The sequence below is a fragment of the Crinia signifera genome, chromosome 8 (genome assembly GCF_055691185.1).
Source record: "Crinia signifera chromosome 8, ASM5569118v1, whole genome shotgun sequence".
Classification (NCBI taxonomy): domain Eukaryota; kingdom Metazoa; phylum Chordata; class Amphibia; order Anura; family Myobatrachidae; genus Crinia; species Crinia signifera.
In genome coordinates this window covers 83,338,700-83,364,270 of record NC_139224.1, presented here as the reverse complement: position 1 = coordinate 83,364,270, position 25,571 = coordinate 83,338,700, and the positions used below count along the sequence as shown (strand labels likewise).

Genomic DNA, 25,571 nt, shown 5'->3' with positions numbered 1-25,571 from the left:
CCGTTTGGTCCTTCCCTGCAGGTGGCTTTCCTGCTTTTTGTCTGCCAGGTTCATCCAGCCCTTGTGCATACCCCTAAAGGAATAGGGGCTTTAAGAGTTTGGATCCACTGGGCCTGTCTTCAGCCTCACTTGCTGATGTACTAATCTGTTCTTCTTGTGGACCCGTGGAGCGCCATTTGGTGAACACTTTGCGTTGTCGAGTTGATTCTTGGCAGTACTTAGCCATGGGTACACTTGATGAGTTTCATAATCCTGGGCCTTATTTTAGTTCACTCTTTCTGACAAAATCCTTCTTAGATGGGCAAAACCATGTGCACTGCAGGTGGGACAGATGTAACTTGTGCAGATATAATTAGATTTGGGTGGGGTTTTACTTCAAAGTGAGATCTATATTGCAGTGTAAAAATAAAGCAGCCAGTATTTTCCCTTCACAGAAACAAAATAACTCACCCAAATCTAATTCTCTCTGCACATTTTACATCTGCCCCCCCTGCAGTGCACATGGTTTTGTCCATCTAAGAAGGATTTTGTCAGAAAGAGTGAACCAAAATAAGGCCCCCTGTTTTTTTAACTTTATTAACTCTTTGGTATAACCCTCTATTTGTGTTTTGAGTTGCTCCGACCAATTGTTTTTGGTATCATATACCAGCTTTACCTTGTGTTCTGTAGTGAAAGTGTTTAATTTCACTCTAGTTTTATTTAGCTCTTGGTCAGCTAGAGTTGTAGAGAATATCCAGGATGATAGTGTGGAGTGGGTTCATAAATGTTTGCGTAACATCACCATAGACAGGAGTTTAATAACTAAGGTCCAGTTATAATTTTATATATATATATATATATATATATATGTATATATATATATATATATATATATATATATATATATATATATATATATATATATATATATATATATATATATATATATATATATATAGAACGTGGAGACGAACCGGCACTCAAGTATCCAAGAAGTAAATTGCCCCGGGTGCCAACGAGGAGGAGTGGAATATAGTGAAGAATAGACGTGTCACTCCAGGGGTCTTTTTCAAAGATTTTATATCATACGAGCAAAATGGTTACATGGCAGGGTCAACGTTTCGATACTCAGAGGTATCGTTGTCAAGACAGCATGTAACAAGCATACAAGTATATGCCCGCACGGCGGCGGGACCACACATATATAACATAAGAAATCACTTACTGGCTCCATGTGATACCGACCAGTCACCGGGTGCAGCGCGCACACCTCCTGTCACTGAGGCCGGAGCGCACACCACTGACGTCACCCCGCCTGCTGCATAGCAACGCAGACAGGCTGGGCGAGCGTCCCCGGCAACCAATCAGAATCCCCACAAGCCGGGACAGACGCATGAATGAAACAACAAAGCGTGTGCATGTCAAATAACCAGCGCGGGGGATCGGGGGAGATGCGGGGGGATAGCACTGCTGACGAAGGGGCATATATGCGGTACAAAAAATAACATAGTCCAATGCCAGAGACAGCGCGGCAGTGTGCAACAATAGAGCCAGAGTCAGTGTCGACAACCGTGTCAGCAAAGTCAATACGGCAGAAGTAGCACTGCTGGGGGTGACAGCGCGAGGGATGAGAGGAGATGTGGGTGTATAGCGCAGCTAGCAGAGGGGCAAATGAGTGACAGTAATAATAAGCCAAGCATGATGCAACATCGTCCAGACGCAGAGTTATCGCGGCAGTGTGCAACAGTGGAGCAATGGAGTAGAATCTGAGTCAATGTTGACAGTGGTGTCAACCTGCGTGCAATCGCATCCCAAGGCTTTAGAAAAATAAACTCCAGTTCATCCGGTCATTTAAGCCAAATGGCTTAACAGTATTGAGTTTGTGAATCCATTTGGCCTCAAGTTTCAGCAAGAGGCCATCTCGGTCACCCCCTCTAGCCAGCACAGGTACGTGGTCGATAAGTATAAACTTAATATCGGCAACAGTATGACCAGCCTCCAAGCAATGTCGGGCCACCGGTTGATCTGCTTTCTTAGAAGAGATGGCATTGTTTATGGCGGAACGGTGAAGGGCCATACGCTCCCGGATTGTTCTTATAGTTTTGCCGACATAATGTTGTCGGCACGGACAGAAAAGCAGATAAATAACATGAGTGGTGAGGCAAGTCAAGACGTGGTGAATGCGGAAAGACTGATTACAGTGAGGGTGCTGGAAGGTCTTGCATACTACCATATTGCGGCAGGTGGTACATTTGAGGCATCGGTAGCAGCCAGGTTTATGTAAAAAGTGGGCTTTGGGGGCTGTGGACTCAAAGCCGGTGATGTCGGCATGCATGACCTTGTCCTTGATATTCTTGCCTCGCGTGTAACAGGCCATAGGGCGAACTCTATTGAAACATGGTAATGAGCGATCAGATTTAACAATCGGCCACAGGGCTGTGGTGGCACGTTGGACCACTGGACTGGCGGTGGTGTACCGTTGTTTCCAGGGTAAGGTGTCTTTTTTGGTGCGCTGGGTGGGTTGTAGTAGGTCGACACGAGGCGTGTTCAGTACCTCCAATTGAGTAGTTTTAAGGTCATTGAGGTTGTAGCCTCGCTGGACGAATCTGGCAACGACCATATTAGTGCTGTGTAGTGCCGCTTCAGGTGTACTTGATATCCTCGCCACCCGCATGAGCTGTGACTTCGGGAGACCACGTTTGAGACCTCGGGGGTGATGGCTAGATGACAGCAGTAGTGTGTTTCGGTCCGTTGGTTTGGTGAATACCTCAGTGACAATTTTGTTCGCGCATAGACTGACCTTGACGTCCAGGAAGCTGATGGATTGAGGCTGTACGTTAATGGTGTATTTGATGGGAGATGAACTTGAATTGATGATGGAGATATGCTGGGTGAGGAGATCTATAGGGCCTGTCCACATGAGGAACAGGTCGTCTATAAATCTAACGTACATCAGGATGTGTCGGCTGAGGTACTGGTTGTGCAGAAATTTATCGTTTGTCACTGAGGTATTCACCAAACCAACGGACCGAAACACACTACTGCTGTCATCTAGCCATCACCCCCGAGGTCTCAAACGTGGTCTCCCGAAGTCACAGCTCATGCGGGTGGCGAGGATATCAAGTACACCTGAAGCGGCACTACACAGCACTAATATGGTCGTTGCCAGATTCGTCCAGCGAGGCTACAACCTCAATGACCTTAAAACTACTCAATTGGAGGTACTGAACACGCCTCGTGTCGACCTACTACAACCCACCCAGCGCACCAAAAAAGACACCTTACCCTGGAAACAACGGTACACCACCGCCAGTCCAGTGGTCCAACGTGCCACCACAGCCCTGTGGCCGATTGTTAAATCTGATCGCTCATTACCATGTTTCAATAGAGTTCGCCCTATGGCCTGCTACACGCGAGGCAAGAATATCAAGGACAAGGTCATGCATGCCGACATCACCGGCTTTGAGTCCACAGCCCCCAAAGCCCACTTTTTACATAAACCTCCTGGCTGCTACCGATGCCTCAAATGTACCACCTGCCCCAATATGGTAGTATGCAAGACCTTCCAGCACCCTCACTGTAATCAGTCTTTCCGCATTCACCACGTCTTGACTTGCCTCACCACTCATGTTATTTATCTGCTTTTCTGTCCGTGCCGACAACATTATGTCGGCAAAACTATAAGAACAATCCGGGAGCGTATGGCCCTTCACCGTTCCGCCATAAACAATGCCATCTCTTCTAAGAAAGCAGATCAACCGGTGGCCCGACATTGCTTGGAGGCTGGTCATACTGTTGCCGATATTAAGTTTATACTTATCGACCACGTACCTGTGCTGGCTAGAGGGGGTGACCGAGATGGCCTCTTGCTGAAACTTGAGGCCAAATGGATTCACAAACTCAATACTGTTAAGCCATTTGGCTTAAATGACCGGATGAACTGGAGTTTATTTTTCTAAAGCCTTGGGATGCGATTGCACGCAGGTTGACACCACTGTCGACATTGACTCAGATTCTACTCCATTGCTCCACTGTTGCACACTGCCGCGATAACTCTGCGTCTGGGCGATGTTGCATCATGCTTGGCTTATTATTACTGTCACTCATTTGCCCCTCTGCTAGCTGCGCTATACACCCGCATCTCCTCTCATCCCTCGCGCTGTCACCCCCAGCAGTGCTACTTCTGCCGTATTGACTTTGCTGACACGGTTGTCGACACTGACTCTGGCTCTATTGTTGCACACTGCCGCGCTGTCTCTGGCATTGGACTATGTTATTTTTTGTACCGCATATATGCCCCTTCGTCAGCAGTGCTATCTCCCCGCATCTCCCCTGATCCCCCGCGCTGGTTATTTGACATGCACACGCTTTGTTGTTTCATTCATGCGTCTGTCTCGGCTTGTGGGGATTCTGATTGGTTGCCGGGGACGCTCGCCCAGCCTGTCTGCGTTGCTATGCAGCAGGCGGGGTGATGTCAGTGGTGCGCGCTCCGGCCTCAGTGACAGGAGGTGTGCGCGCTGCACCCGGTGACTGGTCGGTATCACATGGAGCCAGTAAGTGATTTCTTATGTTATATATGTGTGGTCCCGCCGCCGTGCGGGCATATACTTGTATGCTTGTTACATGCTGTCTTGACAACGATACCTCTGAGTATCGAAACGTTGACCCTGCCATGTAACCATTTTGCTCGTATGATATAAAATCTTTGAAAAAGACCCCTGGAGTGACACGTCTATTCTTCACTATATATATATATATATATATATATATATATATATATATATATATATATATATATATATTTTAGGATTCCCCAAACGGGGTGTAGGAAATACAGAGGCTGGGTTTCTGACTTGGAGTTAAAAGTCTTTCATGAAAGCTATGTGGCATCTAACCAGCATAGTATAGCACTGGGCATTAATGTTTATTACATTCATTATTGCATTATTATTTGTTAATTATTGTTTGCGGTGCACCACCGGACCACAGCGCATGCAAGGAGGGAGGAGGAGGAGCAGCACTAGTTTATTGCAGTATTTATTTGATTATGTCACAATTTCTGTCACTTGTAAGACTTAAGAAAGGGGCACACTACCCTGAAACATTGCCGAATATATATACATTTTGGTAGGTAGCGCCACTCCAACAACCGAATCACACAGTCCAAAATACAGAATGATGTGGTGCCTTCCTATATATATATATATATATATATATATATATATATATATATATATATATATATATATATATATATATATATATATATATATATATATGTATATATATATATATATATATATATATATATATATATATATATATATATATTTGCCTTGTTATACACTAATGCCAAGTGTGTGTACAGGTATCCCCCAATTGTTACTAGCTTTGTTTAAACTACGAGTATTGATCTGAAAGGAGGGAACTTATCATGAGACAAATTCACATAATTGCTTACCTGCAATAAAGACAACATCAGCGAAACTGCAGAAGAAACTTCTATAAGACGTACATATTCCATAAGATCTATTTGCAGATATATGAATTATGCAGCAATGGTCATTTGCTTGTTATATCTTTAGTTATCACATAACCACAGTTACTGATAGTTGCATAAAAGTTGTTTATTACAGTACTCTTATGTTTTCTAGAACCTCCACCTGTAATAAAAGCTTTACATAATCTGACGGTCAATATTGGAAAACCAGCTATACTGACGTGTGACGTCTTGAGCACTGTTCGTTACAATTTTACATGGCGAAAGAATAATCTTGATTTAATACATGAAAATACTTCTGCGATTCACATTCTAAACAACAATTCCCTGAAGATCTCAAGTGTAAAGATCAGTGATGCAGGAGAATATGTCTGCTCTGCAGCCAATGAAGGTGGAAGAACTTCAGCTGCTGTGTTTCTTACCATACAAGGTACAAGCTATCATTTATTCATGCATACATACAGTAGCATATTTCACTATTGCCCATTGACCAGAAATCACCGGTACCAGAGTAAAATTGAAAGATCATTATTTTAATTGATTTGAAAAAGTAAAGGAAAATGCATTGTGGAAATGACAGTGAACTGCAGCAACCTGAAGACCTATTCGTTTAATAAGATATTTCTGTTTTTTGCTAAAATACGGCTCTGTTTATCGCAAGCATTATGCGACATCTGGACTGCCTTTATTACACTGTCACATAGCACATTTTATGTGTTGTAAGCTTTGTTTTACATTGTCATGTTCTTCGCAAAGTGCCTTGGGCCCTGTTGGAGATAGAGAGCTATATATTAAATGATTGCAAAGAGCTAATGAATGGGTGAAATGTTCCCATAAAACATACTGTACGCTTTAGGAGAAGAGACTACACATCAGCTCAGAGCTCGTAATATGTGAAGTCCATTGGTGAAGTGGAGATGGCTGGGTGCCACTAAAATGCATGACCTCTATTTTGTTTTTAGTGTGCCTACTTACACTCACACAACTTCCTGGGCCCCTAGTACCTCTGGGGCCCTAGGCTTCAGCCTAGTTATCCTAATGGATGCTGTGTTCCTGACAGCATCAATCTTATCTTGGTGCTATACACATAAACCTACATTTTGGCAGATATCTCACCACATTTTCCCAAATTTAGGTGCACAGGTCCTCCAAAGAGAGGCTTACACTGTGCTTGACCATTTAAAATAACATCCATTATATTTAGAAATAAAATTTAGAAGACTTGAGAGAAATCTTTGCTTACAGAATATTTGTATTTTCAAAATTTGTTTTCTTGTAGATCCACCAAACGTTGTTGTAGATCCCAGAAATATGACTTTTATTAAAGGATCAAGGATTAAATTGAAGTGCTCTGCAACAGGTTATCCTCCACCTCAGATAGTTTGGACGCACAATGACATGTTTGTAAGATTCTACAACAGGTGAGGTATAATCAGGTGAATGATATTGGCTACATAATTAGAATAGTAAAATGTCTATTTTTAGATTTTAACAGTTATAGAAATCAATGTTTCATATATTGGAAGAGCATGGATGGTGTAATGGTTAGAACTACTGCCTCACAGCAATAAAGCCATGGGCTCAATTACCACCATGGCCCTAAATGTGTGGAGTTTCTATATTATCCCCATGCATACGTGGGGGTTTGCTCTGAGTACTCCGGTTTTCTCCCATAATCCCCCACATTTTTCTAGGTTAATTGGCTGCAATCAAAATTAACCCTAGCAAGTAAGTGTTTTATTTGGTAGGGATTATAGACCATATACCCCAGCTGGAGCAGAGGCTGATGTGAATGGCCAAATATTCTTTGTAGAGTGCTGCAGAATATGTGTGCGCTATATCCTTAAATTTGAGTTTTGTAATAGTTTTTGTATATATATAGATAGATATATAGATATATATATATATATATATATATATATATATATCGCCAAGGGCTGGCACTCTGAATGTAAATAGTAATTGTCCCGGTGCCTCCACAAATAGTAATACATGTCTCCCAGAGGTGCGGCACTCAGTTAACAAAATAAAACACACTGCATCACAGTTTTCAGCAACGTTTCAATATCAATAGATTTTCGTCAGGATACAACACAATAACAAAAAAAACTATTTACCTTATATCCCTCTCACCCACATGCACTGCCCCTCTCAGTCCGGTTTCTGGTTACTGATGCAGCGTAAGAAAATGACTTCACCGTGGAGCCACACGGCTGTGATTAAAACCATGGCAACGGATATACAATGTAACAGAACTAACAACATTATATGGTATCCAGTCTGATTCAGACTTAAATCTTGCACAGACCAATATCATGCCCTGTTATTCTAGGTCAATACTCATAAAACAGATATCTCAGGCTTAGGAACTAAACAAAAAGGAATTTTTTTTAAAAAAATAAGAAAAAGATGTGCTTGCACTACCTGCAATTACCTTATACCGGGGGACACTTTTACCCACCCACATCAGGGCAATAAATATAAGATTAGACACCATTTAAAAAAGAAAAAAAGAAAACTATTGGTAGTGCGCTATAAACAGCTGCTGGCACTGGGTTGTCATACCCAAACAAATGTAGAGGGAAAAATATAGAAAGTGTGCCAGCACTGGCTGAACCAATATGTAGACCAGATGGTTCTCAATTTAAAAAGACAATTTAATGAATTACATATAAAAATAAATTAAACATAAAAAGAATCCTAAAAACATATATATAATGCTAATGAGCAATGGAAATATCGCATATATCATGCTAATGGACATTGGAAATGTCACAACTGTAGTTTAGAGCTCCATATAGAATGGCTTGTTTTTAGATGGTAGATGATATTTATGATTACCATCCGATGTTTTCTGGCGATATTTGTGGACCAGAATAGGGTGATGATAAAGTCCCAAAGTTCCCTTGGTAGGGTATAGATACCTCCCTATTATGTGTCTTCTCCTTCTATGTAGGATAATTAGGAATAGTGCAGGTATCCCAAAGGTAGTTGTAATCCAAAAAAGACAGGAGAATTGTGGACGTCAGTGGGAGATGGGACATGACTTGATACAGGTGGATTTATAGGCGGTCATTCAGTAAGCTCAACGCGTTTCCCCGGATGTTCTCTGTCCGGCTTCCTCAGGAGCAAGTGTGATATATATATATATATATAAATACATGGCAATAAATGTAGTCACAATTATTGTGGTCTCAGGCAGTCATATGCAATAATAAACTAATCTAGATTGGATTAAATGTTCTACAAATGTTGATTATCGCATGTTCCTTTATATCTTGTGCATTTGCATTAGCAATTGTACACTGATTTGTTGATTGACATGAGCAAATTGTAATATATTTTTATTTTAATGACTTCCCTATTGGACAAATGGATGGTCAGAAGAATAAGTAACTATTGTATGTCTTCTGTCCATTACAGGTATTTCCTATTGCTTTATGTTATTTACAAATGCAATTTTAATTGACTGCTAAGCTCTGACTCTTATACAGGTATATATTAACAGAAGATGGAAGCTTTATTATTAAAAACGCACTGGAGAAAGACTCGGGAGTTTACACATGCCTGGCAACTAACACTGCTGGAACAGACAGTCAAGCATCCATACTTGTATACATTGGTAAGTTACTGTATAAGAGGTCAGTTTATGTATCACTTAGAACAGTTGTGCTTCTAATTGTCCACGTGTTTTATGACTGGCTGCCTCTATCACTGGCTTTGCCTATCACTTTGACTATAAATAATTTGCTTTGCTCTTGGCCCACCAACGGGCATCTTTGCAAGAGCATGGCAACACCCTAGGGTGCCTAGGTACACAGTTGGGAAACACTGTGCCAGCATAGGGCTCAATCTTCTTAAAATTTATTTTAAAACACAAGAAATTCCTGTGGCTTTAAAGTTGCAATACAATACTTCAATTTATTTCTGAGTATAGTATTGCCAGCAGATCTGCCCTAGCTTTGAAGAAATAAGAATCAGTGATCAGATGAGAGCTGCAGGGAGATGCAATTGCACTTATAGTTTTAAAGATGAGGGCTGGCACACTGATAGAAGAGTAGCACTGTGCTTCCATCTGTCTATATTACTCTGTGGCTGTTAGATTTTAGATTATCTTCATGACTATATTTTTCTTTGTTATTGCTTAGGTAGTTTATTTACTGATACATACAAATTTGCCTTACCGAATCTCTTTGCAGGATGTTATCATTGAACTTATAGAAAAAGTAGAATAGAAAACACACATGCCTTCATTTCTAATGTGTCATATACTGGGGACCACTGAGTACATTTTAATTAAGGGCCACTGACACAAGTGTTTTAAGAGAGGAGGAGGCCCGTGTGCAACTTCCTCTATCCTGGCCCCCTTCTCTCTGCCAGCAGTCGTGCATCCCTATATAATGTGCAAATCTCTGGAAAAATGGCACTGTGGTAATTTTTCTGGAGATTTCCGCGGTACTGCTTCTGTCATCACAGAACTCCGGATGGGTAAGTATTAAAAAAATGGGTACAGCGAGTGCACCCATTAAATATCTGGCTTCCTTCACAAATATATAAATATGCCAATGAGTTTATTTGAACAATATAGAGCACTTTCTATCTTTAATTGTTTCCTAAATAAAATTTAAATTATATTCTATTACTAAAATGTGAAGTTTTAATTCAAATAAATTCAGTGGTCAAAAGTACACATTAGAAACGTACTTGTCTTTCTTAATATCCATCCTAAGGGGGGATTCAATTAGTTAATTTTTTGGGATAGCCAAAAAAAACGGAACTGATTTGTTGCCTGACTATTCAATTGGGCCTGCTTTTGCCGCTATTGAAGGCGTTTTTTTCTCTCATACCCTTTCACTTTTTTGGGGGGCGAAAAGGCATTGGTGAAAATGGACACAATTTCACCTGTAAAGTGGCAAATTTGCCAATCCAGTTGATTTTTGCCCCTGCTGAATTTTTCGCCTAGGTGAAAAATAGTCCCTCCATTTGAATAGGGGGAATCACAATTCTCCCTAATAAACTGAGAAAAGTGTCAATTTTTCACCAAGGTGAAAACTTTGTCTGTGGCTAAAAATAACTGGATGTGCAAATTATTCACGTTTACATGTTTTTTGCCAGGTGAAATTGCGGCCTTCAATAGCAGCGAAAAATGGGCGCAACTGAATAGTTGGGTACTGAATTAGTTATATTTTTCAGCTATCCCAGAAATTGGCACTAATTGAATACCCCCCTATGTACCAATATGTAAAAAATATTATTTACCACCAAAGAACACGGCCCAGTTAATGTACATGTCCCCTCTCTATGGCAGAGATTTATCAAAAACTGGAAAGAGAAAAGTGTAAAGAGATAAAGTACTAACAGCTCCTAAATGCTATGTTATAGGCTGTATTTAAAAAAAAAATGAAAGAAGCTGATTGGAACTTTACCTCTCTCCATTTTTTCATTCTCTAACTTTTGATAAATCTCCCCCATTTTTTCTTTCTCTAATGCCCTGAAACTGTAGGCATGGGCTATTGTACCATGCCCACATTGTCACATCCTACAGCCAAAAATGCTGCAATCCCTGCCATTCATATTGTTGCTGTGTATGAATGAGTCAGGTGAACAGGTGTACTGTATAATTATATTTTAGTCACTAAGGGGCATAGCCTATTAGCCATGGTGATTACTGGCACAGGAAGACTGCCTTAAGCTTTAATGCCTGTCTACAGCAAACCCAAGGCTAACGCAAATTAATTCATAGGTTCTGGCTGAGGTGCACAGAGCTATAGGTTACTACACTTGTGATAATCATGTTAAGGCCAAAAATTTGTTATTTTTTTGTGCAAAATCTAAACTTTGTCATATTCATGGTTTTGTAGAGGCTCCTGTTGTGAGAGTCATCAAGAGAGAGATGCTGGTAGCAGCTGATAAAGAGACTATTATGCAGTGCGAAGCAACAGGTGTTCCCGAGCCTCAGGTGCACTGGTTCAAAGGTACTGGAGTAGAATATTTGTACATTAAGGTTTATACAATTCTTCATGTATTTTAAGATTCCAAAAAATGTTCTTTCATCCAGGTGATGTAAAGTTAAGCACATCAGAACGAATGTCTATTGATGATCTTCTTGGGACTTTGCGAATTAAAAAAACGCTGTATTCAGACGAGGGAGAATATACCTGTGTGGCAACTAATGAAGCTGGGAAAGCAAATGGAAAAGTTCTCCTCAGTGTTGGCTGTAAGTCCACTTTATCTACATGTATAACTTATACAAAGTAGCTATCTAGTACAGAGGCTAGGGGTGCAGCGGTTATCTGGAAGGAATTATGAATCGAGTCATGAGTAGTGTTGAGTGTTTACATAATGTAGGACTGAGTGCATATGTCATTTTTCACTACTTTTATAAGGGGTAAATATATTCAGTTGTGAGTTTATAAAATAGCAGCCTTTTCAAAATGTCTCTATTATTAATGGTAAAATGCACTGGATTATGCGTTTATTAAAACTGCATCTTTTAAATGGACAGAATATTCAGAATAAAATGCTGCCATTAACATATAAGCACTTTATTTTGATATATTGGTCAACCAATAAATCATTTAAAGGTGGCCTACAATGACAGATTTTAAGATACTGTCACCAGTAATGGCAAATATGGGCGTTATTCTAATTAGTTCGGTCAACCGTGCGAACCAATGTTTTGTGTCTGCGCATGTGCTGATGCAGTGTGGGGGTGTGCCAGGGGATTCACCCATAGAAATCATCCGGTGCCAAGGGTGCGGGGGGCGGGCAGCTGACCTCACTGGATGTCAGCTGCCTGCACATTTCCTGTCGAGTGTGCATGCAAATCTGACCACCGGTGTACCGGCGGTCAGCGGGCGGCGTCTGGGGGACACGCAAGGCTGCAAATTCACAGCCTTGCGAGTCAGCCAGAATAAGGGCCATGGTATAATTATATTTTGGACTGGAAATAAATGTTTTGTAATTAGAAATAAGTAGTCATTTCCTTTGATGTATGATGGCATGTGCAGTCAGTGCCCTGCTACAGTTTTGCTATTTGGCCAACTTTTGCAGGGGATGCTGGGATGTGTAGTTCAACAACAGCTGGAGGACTGAAGGTTCTCCATCTCTATTTTAAACAATGTGTACATGTCTGATCTATCCCATTCCATCATTTTGGCCTTTGCTGATTAGATTGCTAATGAGTTCATTATTGATAAACAGTTAGTAATTGCACAGTGTTAATCATATTTCAAGTCAGGGCCAGACTGGCCATCTGGCACTTCTGTTAAATGCCAGAGGAACCGGAGGCCAGGTAAGCCGATTTCTTCTTGCGAGTTGGAGGCTCCGCCTCCTGTTTGGTGCACAGAGAGAGCCGCTGGACTTGCGGCGGGTCTGTCAGCTCTCTCTGTGTGCCGCTGAGGTCCAGGAGAGAGGGAGGCATCACACAACACTATTACCGTCTCTCCTGCATGCCCAGGGAGCCAGCTCACACATATGTGGTGTATGTGTGCACGTGCATGCATGTACCCAACAAAGGTCGTGAGCATGTCAGGGCCGATTCAGCGGCCCAGTCAGTCACTGTTTTAAGTAGTTCTCTATTTGTTTGAGTTTATCCTGTATTGTACCTCACAGTGGTATCATGTGCCTCACAATGCCAATGCTAATAATTCTACTCACCCGTAGCTTTATATAGCTAATTATTCATATTTAACAGAATGAAAACTTCTTTCCAGCTGCTCCTGTGTTCACAGAGAGCCCAAGTGATATAGCAATGGATATAGGATCAGATGTGACATTGCTCTGTACTGCCCGTGGATTCCCAGAACCTAAGATAAAATGGAGAAAATTAAATGACACATCCAAACTTTCAAAGCCACTTATGTATAACCAGAGGACTGGAACACTACAAATTACTAGTAAGTCTACAATTTCTTACAAAAGGGGTGTTTCCATTGCATTGAGGTGTGTAATTATAGCCCAATAATCACAGGCAACATGTACAGTAGAGAATAGCAAAGCTTATCCCCTTCAGAACTTGTAGTAACTGGAGCGGTGATGTGAATAAGCCTGGGAGAGTAAGAAAGTGGAGACGTTTCCTAAAGCAACCAATCCGCTTCTGTCACTTCATAGAATGTGTTAGATACTGTAAATGCCAGAAGTGGATTGGTTGCTTTGAGGAACTTCTCAAATTTAACTCTCACCAAAGCTTGATACATTTGATTTATGAAAATGTTGACATATCGCAGCTGCTTGCACTGATTTATATTGGTTAATCCTATTTTAGAATTCTACTGTAGACTATCGCTTTAAAATTGTAAAAAGCTGTTATAGTGATTTTATATCTGGGTACTTACAGTATATGTTAGTTGGGCACCCACTAAGCTATTTGCTTAGTTTTCCGCGTCTCCTCGCGGGGCTCGCTGCGCTCGCCACTCTTTGGGCTCGGTGGCTCGCTGTGCTCGCCAGACTATATAATATCAACACCATGCCGACATGGATAGTGGGGGTTTTGAGCGTACTAACTATAGTGGGTGCCCAACTAACATATAAGTACCTATATCTGTGCTACAGTATGTCAAGAACTTAGAAATATAGGGACTGTGTTACTGATCTTACATTCTGGTTCCTTCGCAATGGCGATATACAATGTCAGCTTTGGCAATTTACAATGTCGCCGTTCGCATTGAGGCGGGAGGGGTGTGGGATGGGGGTGGTGTTAGCGATGGGAGATGGGAACGTCAAACGTCATCATTGACTCCTCCCTCTCTTTCACCCCCCACATTCGTGCTCTCTCACAGTCTTGCCGCTTTCACCTACGCAACATCTCACGCATCAGACCATTCCTCTCCACTGATGCGACCAAAATTCTCATTCACTCTCTTGTCATCTCCCGCCTTGACTACTGCAACATCCTTCTCTCTGGGCTACCTCTCACCCGCCTCGCACCTCTCCAATCCATTCTTAACGCTGCTGCTAGGCTCATCTTCCTCTCCCGCCGCTCTACCTCCGCCTCCCCCCTCTGTTTATCTCTTCACTGGCTCCCCATTCCTTTCCGAGTTCTCTTTAAACTCCTCACCACCACCTACAAGGCTCTCTCCTCCTCCACAGCTCCCTACCTCTCTTCACTGATCTCTATCCACACTCCCTCCCGTCCTCTTCGCTCCATCGCTGACCGCCGACTGACCTCTCACCTAATCACCTCCTCCCACTCCCGTGTCCAAGATTTCTCTCGCGCTGCCCCCCTGCACTGGAACAACCTCCCGCCACCCATCAGGCTATCTGATTCCCTTACCTCCTTCAAGCGCTCCCTCAAAACCCACTTTTTTCGACTAGCCTATCCCTCCTCCTAACCCCTTTTGATCCTCCTATCCTGCCTCCGTTCCCCTCCGTTCCTACTTATCCTATTGTATTTCGTTCGTCCACCCACCTATTTTTAGTATGTTAACTCTTATGAGCAGGGCCCTCCTTCCTCACGTACTCACCCTACCTCATTACCTCACCTGTGCTCCTGTCCTGTTCTTCCCTTCCTCTACTTCATCTTCGGTCTCCTTGACTATTTTGACACCTACTTCTGAACTGATGCTGATTTTAGTTCTACCAGCTATACCCCTATTTATACTGTATCTTTCTACACACCCTGTACGTTACCTTGTAATTTTTTTTTTTTTTTTTTTTGCTATGTACGGCGCTGCGGACACTTTGTGGCGCCTTATAAATAAACGTACTACTACTACTACTACTATGGGTGTCCCCATGATATCAATGGGCATTCCATGTCTTCGTCCCGTCGCCCGCAATATAACTCCGTCTCCACTGATTTATATTTGCGAGCCCATGAGAAATCATTCAATGGTCGCCAACCATAGAATGATATTTCCTGCTGCAGGCATAACACATCCCCTGGCCTGGTTTCAAGGGAATACGGAGGTGGGGAGGGGGCAGTTTTTTGGCAGGGTGGGCACTCTGGGACTCTGTAAGCTGCAATCTTTGCAGCTTACCTAGTCAACCAGAATCAGGCCCAACGTACTGCATCCTATAGATGGTCTTTCCAAAATACATATAATGCAGTAAATTTACTATGATGGGAGTTCTATTGAAGATGGGATGTTGTCCATATCAACCAATCAGATTCTATCTAGTATATTCTAGAAGGTGCTTCATGAATAAGAAGTAGCATCTGATTGGTTTCTATGGACAAAATCCCATCGTCCCATTTCAGTAAATGTACCCCATTGCATCTATTTTGCATATACTTTTTTTTCCTTTTATGGAATGGAAATAAATGTATATTTTATTTTCTTTTTAAATAAATCTATGGCACAAGAAGTCACGCTCTACAAAATAAAAAGATTTTTATAAACATGTGAACTTGCAGTAAAGTAAAGGGAGAGGTAACATTCAAAATATATTGAATTAAGTATACAGTTCTATCTGAGTTTATAGATGCAGGGCTACTCCACGAGGGTGATGGTGTTTGCTGCGGCCGCCACGTCGCTCCACAGGGGGGTGGGTTTGATGCAGTGAGGGCCGGCGAGTCACTCCACGGGGGTGGGTGGGTGGTTGATGTCCTCCAGTGGCCGGCGCCCCAGGCAAATGCCTAAAGCTGCCTAGTGGTGGCGCCGGCCCTGCGGATATGTAGTACACCTATTTTAAACTTGTTGAAATCTACTGCAGAACTGTTCCTAAAAGGCCTCATCCAACTTTTAAAAATGAAATGTACTTACAATTATTTACCTTCTTTCTGACCTACTTTCTTTCTTTCAGTGTATAAATGTGTACTTTATTTCTCTTAGATCTGTGGGTAGGAGATGAAGGACTCTATCTCTGTGAAGCTGAGAATCAGTTTGGAAAAATTAATTCCCAAATCACTGTTACACTGACAGGATTAGGTACGAACTTCTTACCAAGGGCAACTTGGCTTGTGCTGAGCATCTTTTTTTATTGGGCATCTTAGTCACACTTATTAAACAATCAAATTTGCCAAAACAACTTAACAATACTACACTGATTAATTTAATATGCAACACTGAAATTTTATACACACTATCTGAATGGTTGAAATGAAAATCTGGTAATTTCTAGGAGAAAATGACAAGTGACCATTGGCTCCAAAACACGGAAAACAAACAAAAATGGTCATTCAGTGAAATTGGATAAAACCTTTTGATTTAAACAATTTATGCAAATTATTGTTTTTGTTGTCAGTTTTCCAGCTTTTGGGAGCAAATGGTTGATTGTAATTTGCTCCCAGACATGACCAGATTTTTGTTCCAACCAGCCAGATTGGAAAAATAATTTTATAGTGTGTTTCCAGCTTTCTACATGTGTGCACAAATTTGTCTGAATCTGTGGGGGTTATTCAGACCTGATTTCGCAAGGTGGCCGATTATTGGTCATTCAGCAAAAAAAAATCCAGCTTTTTTTCTGATCGTAAGATGTTCACAAATTCAAGATTGGCAGGACACTGGTGTTTGGTGGTGGTAACCGGACAGTTTGTTGGAGTGTCAGAGAAGTCACAGGCCTGCCCAGGCATTTTGAGGGAGGGTGTGTGACGTCAGCTCCAGCCTCGATCAGCCTGTTTCTATCGCACAGGCTGAGTAGGTTCAGGGTCACCCACAGACTGGAAAATCATCTGATGGTGAATGAGTTGCACATGGATGCACAAGCTTTATGCAGCCTTGCACAGGTAGGAATTTCACTCTGGTGGGTTGGCGGCTATCTAATTGCAGGGTTCTGCTAAATCACCTTCAGATCTGAATAACCCCCTGTATACAAAGTAGAGATGTGCAGGTTCTGATTTACTCTGATTTCAAAGCAAGATCTTATTGGCTATCCCAAATCACATGACAGTTGTTGACAGTTGATAGCCAATAAGATCCTGCTTTGGAATCAGAGTAAATCAGTGCCTGCAAATCTCTAATACAAAGTGCTATTTCTTGGGTTTTTTTTTTTTGCTCTTTGTAATGTAAATGAAAGTAAACTAATTATTCTTTTAATTTAATTTAACTTTTTCTCAGTTATTCCTGTAATTGGAGAGAGCCCTTCCGTAGTGAATGTTATTGAAGGAAACCAGATCACCTTGCCATGTGTTATCTTAGCTGGAAATCCTCTTCCAGTCAGACAGTGGGCTAAGAATAACATTTTAGTAAGTTTTATTTTTTACTAATTAATTACTATGTCATCATAATCTAATATTTGCTAACTATGACGACATGTTCATTCATTTTGCAAGTAATTTAAGTTTAAGATAATAATATGCTAGAAAAAAACAATTGTACAGTGTACTACACAACTCTGCACAGATTGTCTATAACAGTACCCAACACATTCCAACTCCTTTTAAAACAATCCTTGATCTTTTTTTTTTAGAGTTACCCCCCATGCACTGTAGTGAATTAGCTACAACCCATAAACAAAGGTTTCCGTCATTACCACCTCACATCTGGGGTGACAATGAAATCTATTGGCCCAATTATGATTGGTGGGGCATGACAATACTGTGTGTGGGCAGGGGGTGGTGTATGGACATGCCATGATATGAAATTCTGGCCCTATTGATTGATGCACTTGCAAACTGGTTGTACGCACACTATAATCATGGGTAGCAGCATCTCTTTGCCAGAGACTGGCCTCAGACAAAACTGTGCCACTCTGCTTTATACCCCTCCCCCTCTCTTAGCCTGTGTACCATGAGGAAAATGGCGGCAAACAGGACGATATGCAGATGTGCAAGCTTATCTCCCTTGAGCAGTGACATGCTGTGTGGTTAATTACTGGGAATGCACTGACTTATATCAGAGCCAGATTTACACTCATACATATATGATGAACTTTATGCTTCACATGGGCATTATACAAAAGTGCATCAGTATATTTCCTAAATATAACCCTAAGCACAACCCTATGTACTGTATGTTATAAATATCTTATTTTGTAGTATTCTAATAATTTCCAGTTAAAACTCTGGATATACTAGAGTATGACAGGTGAGGCCCTGCCTTCCCTACCTACCCAGACTGAGTGGCAGAACAGGGGAGGGAAAAATGTATACCTAGAACATGGTCACATACAGTAATAGCAACACTATCAGACAGGGAGTCAGGCACCTATAAGGACAGGAATCTCTTGCAGATGCTTGAGATCTGGTACAAATGAATGCTATCGTAAGCTGGGCATACACAATATGACTTCTCCCCTTGGAGAAGTAACCCGCGATCATCCCTTGAGTCCTCTGGGACCTTCTCGGACAGAATAATTGAATGTAATATATCGCTTGCGGTTCTTTTGCATGCAATCTCAGCCAAGCCTGCCCAGCTCAAAAGCAATCTAGCAGATTGCATCTCTAGCAATTGCGACTCACAGGCTCCTGCGCAATGAGCATGGGACCACACTTCGCATCAGACCTGCTGTCAGTTACTTGCAATTTTGGCATTTTTCATGCGATTGATGGCCAAAATTGCATAAAAATGCCCAAATTGCATGTAAATCACCCTAGTGTATGGGGACCAATAGGGGCATATTCAGTTAGTCAAGGGGCTTGCTGTAGGTTTATTGCAGTGCCTTGTGCTATTCAATTGCATCCCGTAGCCAGGGACAGGTTGCACTTACTGCAATTTCTGCATGCTGGTGCAAACAGAAAACACCTATCCAGTTAGCGGCCCATAGCTAGGGGCACTTAAGTGGAACATATAGGTTAGCACGTGTTAGCCATGGGTGTAACTCAGAAAATTAGCTAAAAATTGATAAGCTCTTGGTGTTAAACTTGAGGGTACCTTCCTGGGTAAGTCCTGCAGCTATGTGAATATGCCCCTTAATGTTGGTTAACCTCTGGCTAATAAAACTTAAATTGTTCCTTTTCATGTCCATTTGGACAGATTCAGGTGGAAATGACAAAACACTTTTGACTTTTAATAATAAAACATAGTTTGGGGATATGAGCAATTTACTGTAGTAAATTATAATTCTAAATCATGAATCTTAAGAGAAAAAAAAGAACCATTTGCCATAATGAAAAGGGTGAGTATAAAGTGGTTAGCGGTTGAACCTTGGTGTGACATATACAAGTTTGTAATGTATACGTCTGCAGGATGAGAGCATATATAGAACATCGGGTGGAATTTCTAGGCAGACCTGTGTAAAACCAGAATCTGTGCACGTCACAAACACGTTCACAAACTGAAAATGAAGCTATATCTTTTATGTGTAAAATTACATGTCTCACCAGATATAATCCATATGCACTGAACACAATGAAAAATGTTATTGGTCTTTATAATCTTTAGTATAACTGTATATCTAAAAACAATCTATATAAAAGTTTCTTTCCTTTTTAGGTGGTTTCAACTCCGTATGTTAGTGTACGAACAGATGGAAGTCTTCATCTGGAAAGTGTTCACTTGAAAGATGGTGGGGAGTATGTGTGTACAGTGACAAACGCTGCCGGTGCAAACAGAAGAGTAACAACTCTCAATGTGCATGGTAAGGTAAAATAGCACAAATGGGAAATTCACATAGTTGGTGATCTCCTTTTATCTCTTGAAACAAAAATCGATAGGCTGCGAGTAAATGTCTGAAGCAGGCCCAGAGTTGAGGACTGCATGCTCTAAATGATGATATTCAGACTGTCAGGGTGAACATCACTCTGAAGCTGCCCATACACGGTCCGTTTAACGGATCTGTTTGGGACTTATATAGTACACATCGCATCGCATTGCATGCCTTGTGCATGCAGTGTGCATGCAATGCGATGCGATGTGATAACCAGCTAGTACAAAAAGTATGTGCAGCACATACTTTTTGTACCGTACGATGAGATGTGCTGTGCGGGATCGTGCATCTCATAGTACAGAACGGACGGTCCGGGAACGGACCGTCTATGGGCAGCTTGACATATCACAAATAACTTATTTGCTATTCTCAAAATGGGCAAAACCATGTGTACTGCAGGTGGGGCAGATGTATCATCCATTTTGAGAACAGATTTGCCCTGTGATGAAGCCTGAATTAGGCCCACTGTCCTGACATGGAAGGCCCCATCTTATTCAAACCCAAGTAGCAACTGTACAGCAACTTCCCATTGTTCACCATGTCATCAGCCATATACACAAATAAAATGCACTGATTTCTAGATCTTTTCTACAAGGTAGAATTGCCACTGGGAACACTCTCATACTTCTGGTGAAATGCTGAAATATACCATACTGCTATTTGTCCCTCCTACTGCGCCTTCAGTGTGTGTTTCTCTGGGTACATTAGCCTTTTCTTAGTTTCCACTGTTACATTTTAGTGCTGCAATCTGTTCTACTTTTCCTTCAAAATAATAATCTGCTTGCATTATAAGTATCTGTCTACATTGAGAATTACATTTACAGCAACATGTGTGATGGCTGATATGATTGTAAGCTTGCGAGCAGGGCCCTCCTACCTCTATGTAGGTTTGTTTCTACCCAGTTTGTTTAATCACTGTTGTTTCCAATTGTAAAGCACAACAGAATATGCTGCGCTATATACAAAACTGTAAATAAATAAATATGTTTTTCAGAGAAAATGACTACTGTATATGGCAGTGGTTCCCAAACTGTGTGCCGTGGCTCCCTGGGGTGCCTCAGGACAATTGCAGGGGTGCCCTGGGTTGGTGGTCCAGGACCAACTAAAATGATTAATGGTTAATTATTTATGAGAAAAACCAGTGCTGGTGGCTGCCAATCATAAAAAGTGTACAAACAGAAGCAAATCCTGTCCTTTACCACATAACTGACCCTAAGAATCACATATAAACACAATCTAATAATAAAAAAATTGGCCTACGGGTGCCGTGAAAAAATTCTGATACTCTAGGGGTGCCTTGATTAAAAAAAGATTGGGAACCCCTGGTATATGGGCTTTCATGAGCTTTGAAAAATCCAGATTTTCATATTCACATTCTACTAGCCAGCTATATCATACAGCTATCCTGTCATGGCTTGTACTATATGTGCCCTAGGACTCATGATTACCATTTCTATTTCAGTTAGTCCAATTATTCAACATGGACCCCAAATTTTCAGTACAGTTGAAGGGCATGCAGTATCTCTACCATGTAAAGCCAGTGGGGTACCTAAACCATCTATTATCTGGAAAAAGGTAACTAATATTTTGGAAATCTCCTGCAGGCAAAATGTCTGTGTTTTATAATCCAGTGATCCCTATTGTACACATTCATCTTCCAATGCAGGACATGGCATTGGAGATAACACACTGAAGACACCTAGGGGTAAATGTAATATGGTGTGAGAATTACAAAGTGAGAGATTTTGGGAGAGTTTTTCCCATTTTTTTTAAAGCAGTAATCATTTACACTGAAAACCAGGTGGATTTACATTTGGCCCCTACACTTGCCTATACGGCTTCAAATACTCTCATTGAGTCCCACAGACGCGTCGTTCTGCAGGTTACACCATCCTGCTTCCCAGGCATACATAATGAAATGTGATTGATGCATTGCATCACCGGGAGCAAACCCATAATATTGAATACTGATTCTATTCATGTAGCATACATATCCTGGGCTGCATTCTGTTTACATTGCAATTTAGAGATTACACAGATGCACACCTCCCATCACTGAATTTGTTAATACGGCTTTAGCAAAGTGCAACAGGTTGTGCAAAGTGCAAAATGACACCATCTAACAAAGTAATATAATACAATCTAAATTAGGCTGTGTTTGTTCTCTAATTCAAGAACAATGTATCAGGTATTATGGGTTTCAAATAGGTTGTGACATTTTAATAGCTAGATGTATAATCTCTTACATATTTGTGTTTGTTGATCCGGTATGCATTTTGGACACTGTTGGACCGATTTGGATGAAACCAACGCGAGGTAGCTTGATTGTTTAGGTTCACTGCCACTAAAACCCCCAATCCCGACACTGTGGGGAGGGACCGAGGCCCAAAAAGGGTTCTGGCCACTACACAAAGTGGGTCAGGGAAGCAACATATGGAAAAGATGCATAACATAGAGGCGGTAGAAGACACGGGTTTAAGGAAAAAAAATGTGGTCAGATCCGAGAGCCGACCACGGAGAGGTATTTGCTGGGCACACCATGGGCATGGGGAGCATGTTCTTTAGATTCATTTTTATGTAAATGTTACAGATGAATGACAAATGGTCTGGGATGCTAACTAGGGGCCTTAATCTAGTTCACTCTTTCTGACAAAATCCTTCTTAGATGGACAAAACCATGTGCACTGCAGGGGGGCAGATGTAAAATGTGAGAGAATTAGATTTGGGTGAGTTATTTTGTTTCTGTGCAGGGTAAATACTGACTGCTTTATTTTTTACACTGCAATATAAATCTCACTTTGAAGTAAAACCCCACCCAAATCTAATTCTCTCTGCACAAGTAACATCTGCCCCGCCTGCAGTGCACATGGTTTTGTCCATCTAAGAAGGATTTTGTCAGAAATAGTTAACTAGAATAAGGCCCTAAGTGCTTTGGTTACTGGTGTGACATTCACCAAAAAAATGTACAAAATGAAAAAAAATACAAAAAAGTACAATATTCCAAAAATAACAAAAAAAAAATTACAAAATGCTACAGGTACAGAAAAAAAGCAAAGGTAAAAAAAATTGCTGCTCAGAGAAAGTCTGGGGATTATGGCTACACGTGAAAACCCATCAACAAAAAATGAGACTAGGCAGCAACACTGCATGCACAACCAGGGGTGCCGGGGGAAGGGGGGTTACCAATTACCTGGGTCCAAGCTTGTTTGAGGGGTGCAGGATGCCACTCCCCTCTCGCCCTCCTATTCAAAAATCAATGAGTGCAGCAGTCTCCTTTGCCTGCAGGGGTCTTACCAATCCCACTGATCATTCTACTTTCCTCCTGAATCTGAGGGCTAACTTTTTTTAAGTGGGGAGGAGGGGGTTTATAAAAAAAATGGGTGTGGCCAAACTTCCAAGATTGGGGGACACACCCATCTTTACAGGGGCCTGCCAATGCTGCTTACAGCTCAGTGCTAGGCTACACATTTGCAAAGATATCTACTACTTTATGGAGGGATCAGTAGATCCATCTCCAACTGGACGTACCACATATTAGAAAGAAGAAGAATATCATCTTATTAGCTACTGGAGAGAAGCTTGTTATTAAGCCCAATTTCTTCCCCATAGAAAAATATGTGGATGTAAGGTGTGAGCACTGGTGCTTGCAAAATATGAGATATACAGATGGAGCGGGTCTCTTCTTTGCAGGGGATGGCGATGGTGACGCCAGCCGCCATTCCCGCCACCCACCATCTGTATCTGCGAAAGAGGATGCGCGCGCACGAGATGCGCGCGCGTCCCCTTCCGACGGCTTCCCCCGGTCCCCACCCAGGGTCCCCACCGCCTCCCCGCACCCCCCCCCCCCAACCCTGTCCATCTCCCTGAAGTGGAGACAGACAGGGTTCCCGTCGCCCCGCCGCCCGGAAACTGAGACGCGCGTGCGACGCACACGCGTCTCAGTCAGATAGACGCCAGGCTGCTGGCGGATCGCCAGCGGTGACGTTCTGGCGATTCGCCAGCAAGAGGGAGCCCTGCTCCATCTGTATATCTCCTACCTTATAGCTTTGTGAAATAGGGCATTACTATTGCTGGCCACAACACACACACACACAACAAATGTTTATCCTGCTATCCAATTAGTTGGTTGGATTGAAAATCTGGTACTGAATGGGAGCAAATGACAATCAGTAATTTGCTCACAAACCCAGGAAATGGACAAAAAAATTCAGTCAAAATGATCCAACAACAGTACCTTGTCTCCATGAGCAAATTACTGAATTACGAATTACATATGCTCCCATGCAGTACCTGATATTTATTCCATCCAACCAAGTAGCTGGATGCTTGGAGGAAAGTTGGTCTGATATTACGATGACGATGAAAAAACCCTCTAAAGTCGAAGGGGTACCCACCAGGCCCCTCCAGCAAGCTCGGGCCCGAGTATTTAGTACCCCCCCCCCCCTCTTGGCAGCCCTGGTTGTCTCCTAATGGCTTTTACATTGTGTAGACTATTAATCAAGTATCTCAGGATGGCGTTAACAGAAAGACTAGTTGCAAAAAAAGAAATGACTGAACAAATAAATTCAGATTTAAATATTTTAAAATTAATTGGGATATTTTATTCAAACCATATTCATTTTTAAAGGGATGAAAAGTCTGGTATATGCTAAATATAGTATATGATGGTTGCAAAATGAGTTACTAAATAATGCCAACACATGTGAACGGAACCCTTCTTCTATAACATATTGCTACTTCCTTATTGGGAGGTAATTCTTTGTGATTGAGGGTATTATATACCTTTCTTTACAGAAAGGAGAAACTATTGTTCAGAATAATGATTCTGTAATTATTGAAATGGATGGAAGCCTGTTCCTGTCTGCTCCAGGAGGGGAGGATTCTGGAGAATATATGTGCAGTGCAGTAAATGCTGCAGGTTACGCAGCACGTAAAGTCCAACTAACAGTCTATGGTAAGCTGGCCATTTTCTTACTACATATTTAATAATGTTTCCTTATTTATTTTGCTATATATACTGTGTATCTAAATTAATCAGAATCTCTTTATTGCCAAGTATACAGTGCAACTCAATACACAATACACAAGGAATTTGTTTCCGACGATTACTGCTCCTAGACATACATGACAAGTAATAACAAGTACTAACAAGTAATATGACAGCGATAATATGGGTGGCAGCATCACACTGGTACATACTGTAGGTAGCGTTTAATATTGCGGTTGCTGCTTGGGGAAAGAACCTGTTCCTGTGCCTGACTGTCTTCACTGGTTGCGAGCTGTACCTCCTACTGGACGGCAACCTTTTGAACAAGTCATGAGCAGGATGTAGATGGTCAGGATCATATATATATATATATATATATATATATATATATATATATATATATATATATATATATAATGTCCACTGGTAGTCGGCACTCACTATAATAGTGAATCCAGGTGCACTTCCAACAATAGAAGATAAACGTCCAAAATAAAGAGGCAACAAGTTGTTGCTGTGCCCTGAGGAAGGGGCTTTGGACCCCGAAAGCGCTTGGCGCTACAATACAGCCTTTGT

At 41.6% G+C, this 25,571-nt stretch overlaps 1 protein-coding gene across 1 annotated transcript in view; it reads left to right on the top strand.

Moving 5' to 3' along the window:
- HMCN1 (hemicentin 1) overlaps nt 1-25,571 on the top strand; it is a 362,739-nt gene that overhangs the window by 69,646 nt on the left and 267,522 nt on the right. Inside the window, 11 exon segments of the mRNA XM_083156769.1 lie at nt 5,634-5,909; nt 6,759-6,900; nt 8,974-9,101; nt 11,341-11,454; nt 11,538-11,696; nt 13,195-13,377; nt 16,255-16,350; nt 17,479-17,606; nt 19,795-19,939; nt 21,471-21,583; nt 24,803-24,962. Coding sequence (XP_083012895.1) covers nt 5,634-5,909; nt 6,759-6,900; nt 8,974-9,101; nt 11,341-11,454; nt 11,538-11,696; nt 13,195-13,377; nt 16,255-16,350; nt 17,479-17,606; nt 19,795-19,939; nt 21,471-21,583; nt 24,803-24,962 — 1,644 coding nt within the window.